The sequence below is a fragment of the Schistocerca cancellata genome, chromosome 5, assembly GCF_023864275.1.
Source record: "Schistocerca cancellata isolate TAMUIC-IGC-003103 chromosome 5, iqSchCanc2.1, whole genome shotgun sequence".
NCBI classification, from domain to species: Eukaryota; Metazoa; Arthropoda; class Insecta; order Orthoptera; family Acrididae; genus Schistocerca; species Schistocerca cancellata.
In genome coordinates this window covers 316,897,343-316,909,777 of record NC_064630.1, presented here as the reverse complement: position 1 = coordinate 316,909,777, position 12,435 = coordinate 316,897,343, and the positions used below count along the sequence as shown (strand labels likewise).

The following is a 12,435-nucleotide window of genomic DNA, read 5'->3' as shown; positions in this document are numbered from 1 at the left end:
GATCAATGTTGCGAAGACAAAATTGGAACACCCTATATTTTCCATACTTATTTATTGAGACAATGGGAAGCTTCCCACAATGAGCAATCACATACACCGTGATGCCACCCCACCCGCCAGACAACTGGATATCTTAAATGTCATTTGCCCTTCTACTCATTGAGCTGTATGAAACTGATATCATTTATGATCATATTCTTTACTGCAAATTAGTACTACATCCAAACATGACTGCACTTTAAAAAATCCTTCTCAATATCGTGTAATTTACACCTGCTGGTGGGATGGCGACATGTACCCACTGGTGTTGTTGGCACTTAAACACAAGTGGGGAAACATTCCCCCTCTCATGCCCCCATTTGCCACGCAACACCATGGCCATTGACCAACTTATCATGAAGAGGCTGTTTGTGTCTGGCAAAACAATCTGATTTGACTCTGTGTTGGCAGTTTACGTGATGAGAGGCCTACCCCAGTGATACATCAGGTTAATTAGTTGTGCAATAATGGCAACTGGAACAATTTAATCCACAACAGTGCATGGATCCGTTTTAAATTGTGAGAAGAAAAATTACTCCATTCAGTACGTAATTTAATGAACATGTATACTGCTTATTTTAACTTTGGCATACCCCTGAGGCAAGTCTTCACTTAGGACCAATCTCTGTCACTGTAATGTAGCACTGCTTTAGTTCAACTAATGAAATTACTGCAGGCTTGTTTCACTTGAAAGACTGAATGGATACCTTGGTCATCTACAACATGAAAGAGTGGTTTCAGTGAAAAGAATGAACATATGGTTCAACCAACAGAAAAATTACCCATTGATTTTTTTCAATTGAAAAGAAAGAATGAATAATTCAGTCAATATGCAAAGCTACAACAGTGTCAAATCTTTTCATTTGACTGCTAACACACTGACTGCTTTCACTCAAAGAAAGTAAATGAATAATAATCCAACTGATACACAAAATACAATTGAGTCACATGATTTTGTTTTCTTTCAGTTGCTCCCACATACTGGTTTCAATCAAAGAATGAATGAGTAGTCCGAACAACTGAATCGATCGTTTTCATTCGGTTACTCCCACAGACTAGTTTTACTCGAAAGAATGAATGAATAATTCAACTGATACATGTAACTACAACCAAATGAGTCAACTGTTTTTTCCAACAACCAAAAGAATCGATTATTTTCATTTGGGCGTTCCCATCACTACCGCTGTACTGTAAGAATGCTGCGGGTGACAACGAAAGGGCGCCTGCTATGAAAAGAAATGGCATCCCAAAAGGATCAGTTCTGGTTGTTGGGCTGTATGGTGGGTGACAGGTTGGTATCGCACTGCTGTCCAGAGCGTCTCCAGACACGTCTCCGCTTGTCATTGGGGCTCAATTTGAAGTTGGAATCGTCACTGAACACAATTCTACTCCAGTCAATGGAAGCTTAAGAGGGGTCCGTGAAAATGACCAAAGGTCAAAATTCATTCTCGAAACACACTGAGTGTTCTCTTTGTAAGTGATATGCCACATCAAGCTACAAACTACCATACCACAGAAACTGAATTATTGAAGTGGAAATGCCTGTGCTGCATTCTCTCCATTCACTAACGCAAGCTATATTAACTCTGCTCCATCAGCCCAGCACCAGTGAGCACTTGCAGCTCACCTGCTGAGCCCGAGTCCATGCCTTGTTCCATTGCACACAAACATCAGGATAATGATCTAAAACTGGTGCATTAATGGACAAACTCTGTCTTTTTTGAAAGTTATCTTGGTATAGGAAACCGCCTAAATTATTTCACATGGCTCATCACTACCATTACACATTCAAAATACGTTTTTTGTTTATCACCAAAACACTGTACAGTTTGGCCACAGTTGAGACAAAGGTTCATAACCTGCAAAATAAATTGATATTATTTGGCATTCTGTTTGTGTTGCACCTGATACTCTAACTTTAGAAATGCACTTAGATGTGATTGGTTTACAAAGCTGCATTCTTCTCAAGGACAGATATTACAGTAGCACAAATTTGCCCCAATGGTACGAGCAGAAGAGTATCCCAAAATACACAGAAATGCAGCCATCATATCTATAGTTTGGTCAGCATTTGGTTGCAATAAGCTTTGTTCGTTCATGAAAAGGAAAACAACTTCCCAACCCAACACTAAAGGGGCCTTCTGTGTGTGACACAAATATTTTCTCACTTATGAATAAAAAGAAATCTCATGTTCCACAAACATAACACTCATTAACAGTTTTCCATTAAATGGATGCTGTAACAATCTTATTTCCTCAGTGCACTAAGCACTTTGCACACCTAGCCCACTGGCGGGGTGCAGAATGCGTGTGGACTCTCAATACTGAATGTCCCTTGCCCTAAGGCAATGTAAAAAAATGACTAAATTCACAACACCACAAAACACTTCCAGAGTACTACCTGATTAGACCATCCTTATTGGTATCAGTTTCGGCAAACACATGTTCTCTCATTCTTTCCATTTCCTCCACTCGTTCTCTCATGTCAGCGTCTGGTGCTCCAGATTTATACAGCTTGTCCAGTTCCTTCAAAAATAGCGCTTTTACCTCTTGTTCATCCCAAGCACCATTTCCATCCAAATCTGTAAAAATAATAATAAAGTTACTAAACTTTATGCTACATTTTATTGGTATGCAATAGTCAGTTTATACACCTTATATTAACTAGCAACATCTGATTGTTAACAATAACCAGTCAATACTGTATTATTAACAGATGGCAAGTTGATATACAAAGGCATTAGAGTGTATGGACTTTGGCCAGGGGTATTTTGAGGCTATAAATCAGGGCTTAACAACTGGCCGGTTTTGAGCGCGAGTACTCGCGTCTGCTCAGGCACGTGCTCGCGAGCAGGTGCAAGGGGGAGGAGTAGGGAGCGAGGGGAAATGCGCGCGCACGTTAGAATAGGGCCGCAGCGTGCCTATTGAATTCGCGCCGACTGTGTAACATTTAAAGTAATACGATCAGCTCTAACACTCGCTTCGGTGGTTAAGAATCATGTCAAGTCACCGTTGTGTAACCCCAACCATGCTTTCGAAGTTCAACCCCCATTGGGAGGAATTGTATCTGTTTACAGAAAAAGAGGGTGTTGCAAAATGTTTAGTATGTCACAAAATGCTGAATTCTTTCAAGAAATTTAAATTGCAGCGACATTATATGTCGTACCACGCAAAAAACTACGGAAGTGGATAATGTGATGGACCAGATCATGCACAGGAAGTTATTAAACTTAAAAGGAAGCTATCCGAAGAAGATCTGGGCGACGAAGAAAAATCAACTGAGGCAGCTCTCAGAGTGAGTTACAAAATTGCTTTGCTTTTAGCAAAATCCCTGGGCCCCTTCACTGATAGCGATTTAATAAAAGAATGAATGGTAGTTAAAGTGGAACATTTGTGTCCATCTCAGTTGAACAGTTTCGGATTGTGCCATTATCTAACATGACCATTATGCGTCGCATGTAGGACATGGCAGACGACGTCCAGAGCCAGCTTGCAAATATCTGTAAAGATTTTATGGCATATTCTCTAGCTCTGGATGAAAGTGTTGATATCACTGGAACAGCGCAGCTTGGCATATTTATTAGAGGTGTTAACAGAGATCTTCAGGTGAGGGAGGAGCTCCTCGATGTAGTAGCCATGAAGAACACTACAACCGGAGGTGATATTTTAAGTAGTGTTGAAGAAAGTGTTGAAAATATAAGATTGTCGTGGAATTCTTTAGTTTCAGTGTCTATAGACGGTGCACCAGCGATGACGGAAAAATTCAGGTTTTGTTGCGCTGTTGAAGGACAAAATGCAAAAACTAACTGTGCCGAATGAAATAAGGGGCGTTCACTGTGTGATCCACCAGAAAAACTTACGTGCAAAGAGTATCACTCTAAAAAATGTGATGAGTGTTGTTGTTCATACAACCAATTATATAAGGAAGCATGGGCTACAACACAGGCAATTTAAAAGCTTTCTTGAGGATGTAGAAAGCCTGCCTTATTACAGCGAGGTCCGCTGGCTTAGTCGTAGCGAATTATTAAATCGATTTTTTTGCCTATTGAGATAAATATGTTTATGGAAATAAATAACATGTGTGTTCCTGAATTGAAAGAGCCTTCATGGAAATGTGATCTCATGTTCTTAGCAGATTTAACTAGCTATCTGAATGCTTTAAACATTTCCCTACAAGGTAAAGATCTGCTAATTACTCATTTCATAGATCGAATACGAGCTTTTAAAATGAAATTGACACTTTGGGTGAGTCGGCTGGAAACAGGAAATCTAGCTCATTTTCCTAAATTATCATTCCTGCTAGATGTTCACAAAGACTGTGAACGTTGTTCACATAGTTTAGTTGCCCTTAAGGAAGAATTTGATCAACGCTTTCAAGGTCTGACAGCACTAGACAGTGATTCTGATCTGTTCTCCTCTCCATATTCAGCGAATATTGAAGAGATTCGTCCTGAGCTGCAACTAGAAATTATTGACCTGCAGTGTGACAGAGAATACAGAGACAACTTTCAGAACAAGGAAAACATTTTGGAATTCTACAGACACTTCCCTCAGGATAGATTTCCTCGTTTGAACCAACTGGCGGCTACAATAATATCAATGTTGGGTTCCACATATGTTTGTGAACAACTGTTCTCTGCAATGAAATGTAACAAGACGCGCCTGAGAAACGCATTGTCTGATCGAAATTGAAACTGCACGCTGCGCCTACAATGCACAAGAACAATTACTCCGAACATAGACGCAATTGTAAAGGGCAAAAAGTACAAGATAACAGAGAATACCACACTTCAGTGACACCTTTTATTGTGTAACAGTTCACAAATTAATACGAATGTAGAGGCATACACTAAGCTAATAAAATTATGTGGCACGTGTACATTCTCCTTTATTTGTTTCATTTGTCGCAGTAATAATTCGTGAGTGGTATCCCTGCGGGTGGCCGCGGATTTACATTAACTGGCGGCAGCTGTTGTGTGCCTCACGTGACTCTCCCCACTCTCCGCTCTGGTCCGGTAGTGGGGATAGCGTGCTCGCGCTGCTCCATGCCTGCGCCTTGCTGCTCACAGCTTGCTCCGTGAGCACGTATGTTGTGAAGCCCTGCTATAAACGGTGCTCTGATGGGAGCATCTCTGACAGCAGGGAACAAGAGTTTAGTGTATCACTGACAGCAAGGTCTTTAGACATGAAATACTTGCTTTCCTGGAGAACTGCAATTATTTAAGGAACAATTCCAGCATTCATCCTGAAGTAATTTAGGGAAATCTTTCGGTACCTTTACATGGACCATAAAAATCACATACTGCTGACAATATATCCCAATAATGTTGTTTGGTAACATTGTGGCTACTTGTACAACAACATTACCAGCCACTGCTGTCTGGCAATGTTGGTGGTTATACATTTCTAAGCCAGAGGTGTTTACACGGGGACCCTTACTGATCGACAAAAAAATGATGAACATGAGGTAGTGGAAGTGAGTGTGGCTCTCGTGCTTTTATGTCACACAAGGGATAAAGTTAGAAATAATAAGAGACATTGGACTTTGAGGATGTGTTCTTTTTTAGGTAAGCTGAATGCTTCAAAAAATGTAACTCGTGAACTGACACGGGATACATACATTTTCTGAATGGCAAAACATGATTTCAAATATCTCGTGAAAGTGGTCCAAGAACTGCCAAAACCAATACATACATGGAAGAGTGTATACCAGTTACAACCCAATTGGCAATCACCCTTCAGCTGTTAGCTACTGGCAGTTCATAGAAACTTTAACGTACCTCTTTAAAGAGCACTATTCATCAGTAAGCCTCTTGGTACCGGAAATATGCAATGCTTTGGTAGGATGACTGAAGGATTTCATTATGGTAAGTTGGAATAAGGATACAGTTTTTATTTACGCTTTATTTTTGTTCACCAGCACACCACTGTTTACACTATCAATTCCTGCTTCAGGCCCATCTCGAGAAATATGAAACTCATGGTATCAAATGTGAACTATGTGACTGAATAGCTGCCTGCACTTCCACTCTTCCTTGGCATCATTTTTACATTGCATTTGGCTTGGTTTGAAGACTCTGGAATTTTTTGTGTGCTTCATCAGACACGATTCTAAGTTCATCGGCAACAGCTTGCCAACAATCCTTTTTCTGAATGTGAACTTTCTATACATTATTTTCAGCATTCCATAGCTCTGGTCCTAGACAAATTGCGTTTATGAAATTCTTAATTCTCTCATTTGTCCACTTCTCTGTTGTTGTGCACAACTAATGAATGACCATATGTATACGTGCAAACTTTCGAACAAAAGTGGGACAATATTGTGGCTGTAGCACTGTTAGTGAGAGAAGTAGAAAACAAAGGTGAGAGCGAAAGGGAAGCATTTTGAGACAGGGAGAGAGATAGATATTGCGATGTAATATGAAATATTCTCCACCTTTGATGGCAAACACCCTTAACCCCACAGTAATACATTGACAACTGCCAGCAACAGCCTGCTACATATTGCCTGGCCATACCACAAAATTGCTGTGTGTTGCAGCCATAATGCAGCTCCACTGACAGCAAAGCTATTACGGCCAAATATTGCAGTAAAATATGACCTGTAGTAAAAGCACCTTTAGAAAAAGTTAATCAAAGTGGCGAAAGTTAATCGAAGTGGCCGGATGGATATTGGAAATCTGTTTTTCCCAAACACGAGTCTAGTTCCTTAACTGTTACGCAGCCTCACTCAGCAGTACATCTTGGGAAGAGCATAAAAAAGTGAGGGTGCCTGAGTAGATGAGCTATTTTCTAACAAATTCCAATATTCTAAGACTTTAAAGTTAGGAAATATCAATGTTTTTAACAGGAAATCTTAACTAGTGCAAAAAATCTTTTATATTGTTCCAAAGCCACAAAGCAGTGTCTCCTGTTTAGATGTGATATTATGAACAATCTACAACATATATATTTAAAACTTTTATTCATCTTCATTCTGGAATAACTGAAGTTGAGCTTTAGTGTGCCAAATCCATATGCTTACAGGCAGATGTGACGACAGCTTTCACTCCTTTTCAGGTGTGCCACGTTACTGCTAAAAAGTTCAAGCAAAATTCTTGAAACTGATGGTTGAGCATGGTAATTGTGAGACATCTCATTTTGTCATAGCAGGATACTGCACTATATCAAATACTTCCACATGAAGTTTGCCCAGAGGTCACTGTTCATGTCCATAGGCTGAATTATGTGAACTTCAGACTGCTTAATGTTTTATTGGCAACAAAAGCTGTCAGTAGTGTTTAAGCACAGGGAAATGTTGAAGTTTTAAGCTTATGTTTTCTGACATACTGATACAGATGGCAACTGTATTCTTACATCCATGCATGATAAACTTTTATTTATGCTCTGACTTCGTTTATAAGCTGCAGAATGATAGTGCATGGTTGGAACTGTACAGCAGTGTTAGCATAATGTCAGGCAACTGAAAGTGTAGAGATCAGCCTGCGATCTGGAAAATTGTTCTGTGAACAACAGATCGTTTGATGATCACAAAAGAATAAAGAATTATATGCACCACCTTGACTGAAAGCCTAGCAAGAACTCGGTATTGACAGAATTATCTTGTTGAACCCAGTCACAGCCAATAACACTAATTAGTATCATTTAATAGAGATATTTATGTTCGTACACTGTATTGTGGGCGACTATACTGAGATTCCAGCCATAACTTCACAAAGAATAAGAAGACTCTAAAGTTGTCAGCACACGGAGCACGCTTTTGGATGTCAACATTGAGCATGGTGAGTTCAACATGCTGCTGAACAGTCAGAAACAATGTGACTTGTGGATATGGTACTACTTCTCAATGTGGTATATGCAATCGCATTGTGCTCCAGTTGCAGTTTGCACCTATATCTGGCTCGTACATCACACTGTTCACAAACTGGATGCATGCAAACTTCCTACATTAGCTCTATTAAAACACACACTTGCTTCCTTGTCCAAATTCTAGTCATATTGTTCTGCCTGTAGTATACAATAATAAAAACTTCAGTATCGATGGACATGTTATGAGGCAAAAAGGGAAATACCACATCCAGTCAATAAATACATTGGCTTAGAAAAGTTCCATTAAAATTAATGCAATATAAATTTACAATAGTTCTTCACATAAGATAAAAAATTATTTAATCATACTCTTTAGTAAAACAATAAGGTCATTCTTACTTGATCACTGTTCCTATTCAGCAGCAGAATCTTTGCAAAATATGAATTACAAAACTTAAAACAAGAAAGTGCAAAATATCTTACTGCAAGTAGTGAAAGCTGTCTTGTAGAATAAGCCAATCGAACAAACTCACTCCTTGGAAAGAGCAGCACTTATATTCACATAACATTGAATATTATAGAATATTTTTCTATTACACTAATAAAGTATCAGAACTGATTAAAAAATGAGAAAGCTAGTAAAAAAAATTTTTGGACCCAGTGAGACACAAACCAGTAATGCATCATCTGAAAACTTACAATTCTATGAAGCTACTAGTTTGGCTATATGGACCAAGAATGTTACATGACCACACTTTATGCCTTACTATATCCTGAAAGCTTTAATCCTAGATATGTTATTAACTGACATTTAATTATAGCAAGTTGTACCAAGAACATTGCATCTCTTATGGGTCCTCAGTGTGCCATTGCTTTGAAACAGCAAACTTTCATAATACTGAAGTTACAAAAATTCTTTCGCCACCAATGTGATGTTTTCCCATTATTTGACACAGATGGAAAAAACTCACAATACCATGAAGGAGTTGTGCAACATAAATGAAAGTTGGTAGGCATTATGCCTGTTCAACTCTTGTGTTAAGCACATAAGAGTGGTACTACTAGCTTCACTATGAGGATGCAGCTCAGGTTTGCTTTAAATACATTCTGTAATGGTCATAATCACTAGTTACCTTTGAGACTGAACATGTTGACTTGATGTTTGTCAAGAATGAATTGAAGGTGACAATAACACTATTATCAACACCTCACTGTGTTTGAACGAGGTTGTGTAATAGGGCTATGAGAAGCTGGATGTTCCTTTTGTGATGCTGCAGAAAGACTCGGCAGGGATGTAGCCACTATACGATTGCTGGTAGCAGTGGTCACGAGAATGTACAGTTGCAAAAAGATGGGGCTCCAAGTGGCCGTGTGGCACGACCAAAAGAGCAGACCATTGTGTTCAGCATGTGACTCTGATGCATTGTACTACTGTATCTGCAGGAGCAATTTGAGCAGCATTCGGCACCACACTGACACAATGATCTGTTATAAATCAGTTTGCTATAAGGACAGATCTGAGCCAGGTGCCGTTCCGAACATTCCACTGATCCCATATCACCACTGTTTGTGACTTCATTGGTGTCAAACAAGAGCTGATTGGAGGAAGAGCTGATTGGAGGAAGAGCTGATTGGAGGGCAGGATGCATGTCTATTGTGTTTTCTGATGAAAGCTGGTTCTGCCTCGGTGCCAGTGATGGCCATGTGTTTGTCAGTAGGAGGCCAGTTGAGGGACTGCAACCAACCTGACTGCATGCCAAACACACTAGAAGTACACCTGAAGTTATGGCCTGGGGTGTGATTTTCTATGACAGCAGCACCACTCTTGTGGTTATCCCATGCACCATGAGTGCAGACCTGTACTCCACATGTTGTTTCAACATGTTGTGCTGCCACTTGTGAACAGCATTCCAGTGAAAAAGGGAGGGGGGAGGAAGTGTTTTTCAACAAGATAATGCTCGCCAACACACTGCTGTAGCAATCCAACATGCTCTACTGAGTGTCGACATGTTGTCTTGGTTTGCTCTATCACCAGATCTGTCTCCAATCAAGCACATATGAGACTTCATCACCCGACAACTTCAGCGTCTTCCACAAACATTAACTGTCCCTGTATTGATCGACCAAGTGCAACAGCCATGGACCTCCATCTCAAAAACTGACAACCAACACCCGTATAACACAAAGCACACACATTTGCATGCTTGCATTCAAGATTCTGGCAGTTACATCAGTTATTGATGTACCAACATTTCACATTTGTAATGGCTGACCTTGCACTTACATTAACCTGTGATCTTGCAATTTTTTTCCGTCAGTGTAGTACAGCAAAGCACACAATTAATGACGGGTTTTTGAGAGATCTTCAATTTTCTGATGCCTAAAAACTGCTTATATACAATGGGCTTCAACTGAAAGCCACTATGGCATCTTTTGACTCATTACTGAAGAGATGGTGAGCATGTAATATATGTGGCATTCTTCCATATCACTGGTTGTACAAACGCACATTCAGAATGTTATGCTAAATTTGTTCTGCACATTCAGAAAGACTCCCCAATGTGCTTATCCCACACTATCTCAGCATGCTCAACATTCAAAAGCACAGTCTGTATGCTGACAGCTTAACCAATGTATTTGATTCAATACAGATGTCAGAGCAAAGGTAAACAGTGTGTGTTTTGTGTTCACACTAAATATATATTCTTCATGGACTTTACGTTTGTAGTTGTTATGTAACCAGTTTAATGCTCAGCTCTTTACTGAAAAGCTATTTGTGCATTTTTTTTTTTTTTTTTTTGTATATTAAAACCAATAAATTTAAGCAAAGGGTTAGCCTAAATGATGCATTAGGTTTCAAAGCACTGTTTATTGACATGTAAACGACATACAAAGATGAATGATACATGGAAAGATACACATACTCGCCACTTTTAAAAAGGTTTGCCTCATGGCTCACGTGCACACTAAATGGAAGGCCTATAAGATGCACTCTATAAGATGGTGGCAATGCAGGAGAAGTGTTTTTATGTATTACAATGTGTTACAGGTGTTCAGTTTACATTCATACACAAATATGGAAAAGCTCAGCCTGGTTACCAGAGCATTTTGTGTTGATTATGCCAGTTTTGCGATACTTGTTGTTTGTGTAATGGGAAAAGTGTGGGGCAACCACATGTCTCAGAGGAAATCATGGAGTGCATTAGACAGAGCTTTGGGTGCAGCCCACAAAAATCAACCGTTTGTGCAAGCTGTTCAGGGCATTCTGCAAAAAACAGTGTGGAATGCTTTGCGATACATTTGCATTTCAAACCCAACCATTGACATTGATATTCAGTGGCAAGGCAACTTTCAATCTGTCAGGATAAGTGAGTCGTCACAATGTGGAGTACAAATTGCTACATGTCCCAAGGGTGTGAAGCTGGAAAGGGATTCGCCAAAACTGAGTGTCTTCTGTGTCACATCCAAGACAAAAGTGCATGGCCCCTTTTTCTTCATTGAGCAGACGGTGACATGTGTGTACCTGTATACATGCAGTTATGGTTGCTGTCAAAAATTGCTGTTGACTATTCTACTTTCATTCAACAGGACAGGGCTCCCCCACAATTGTCCACACCTTCGTCAACAGAGAACTGCCACACTGCTGAATCCCCTCTGATTGGGGATGGGCATGGCATAGAGGATAACAATACCGTAATTCTGGCACACTCATTTAGTACCGTTATCTCTTGAGTAATTTGCTCAATGACCTCAACTGACTCCAAGTTAATAATGTTACTGGCCTCATGTCAAGTCAAATGGGCTACCCAGATTTTTGTAATTTGTTTGCCTAACAGCAGCCTCAATTTCACTAGTAACTTTTAAGTCAACAGTTAATATCCAATCAACAACTGATTCGTACCCAACACAACAACTCAAACTGCTGTCAAAACTTGTGGAAAACCAATGTGCCTCCAAGATCAACCTAGTAGGTAGATATTAGCAACTGTCATGTATCACATAAATCAGCTCAGAAAATCATGGTAATCAATAACCTTTTGACATATACAAGTATTTGCAATTGCTATTTGGCGTCGCTTGTGTAGACTGTCTGCAAACTGAAAAGTGAGCAGACACAGGCTATTTCACAAGGTTATGCCTACCTTTCTGCATTGTGTTGGTAAATCAGTGACAAACCATGAGCAGACATGCCTGGATGGTGTGTATTTTCCACTAAACGTACAAGAACCAATCTACGTAAATCACTGCACAGTGTGCTGCACAGTTAGATGTCATCATGTATGACAGCTTTGGTGGTGTTCTGGGAAAGGCCGCTTCCCACCAAGTTGCACTGTGGTTTGGAATGAACATTAAGCTTTCGTTCAAAGGACAGCAAAAGCAATGGTGTACCTCCTTCAATACAACCATATCTAGTCCTTCAATACAACCATATCTAGTAAAGCACTGTGGTGTTTAAACCGACCTTCGAGTTACTGGTAGTAATAGCTTTAACTAGAGAAGTTGGTGCAATCTATCCCAGAAGGGTGGCTGCAGTCTGAACTTAAGCATTTGAGATACATTCAAAGAATACAGCTACAGATTTAAAGG

General features: G+C 39.8%; 1 protein-coding gene across 9 annotated transcripts in view; it reads right to left on the bottom strand.

Moving 5' to 3' along the window:
- The window catches only part of LOC126188003 (nucleobindin-2), a 99,680-nt gene that overhangs the window by 26,402 nt on the left and 60,843 nt on the right, over positions 1 to 12,435 (bottom strand). For all 9 annotated transcript variants that reach the window (XM_049929414.1, XM_049929417.1, XM_049929420.1 and 6 more), the window contains exon 7: positions 2,441 to 2,621. In XM_049929414.1, coding sequence (XP_049785371.1) covers positions 2,441 to 2,621 — 181 coding nt within the window. The remainder of the gene's footprint in view (positions 1 to 2,440; positions 2,622 to 12,435) is intronic.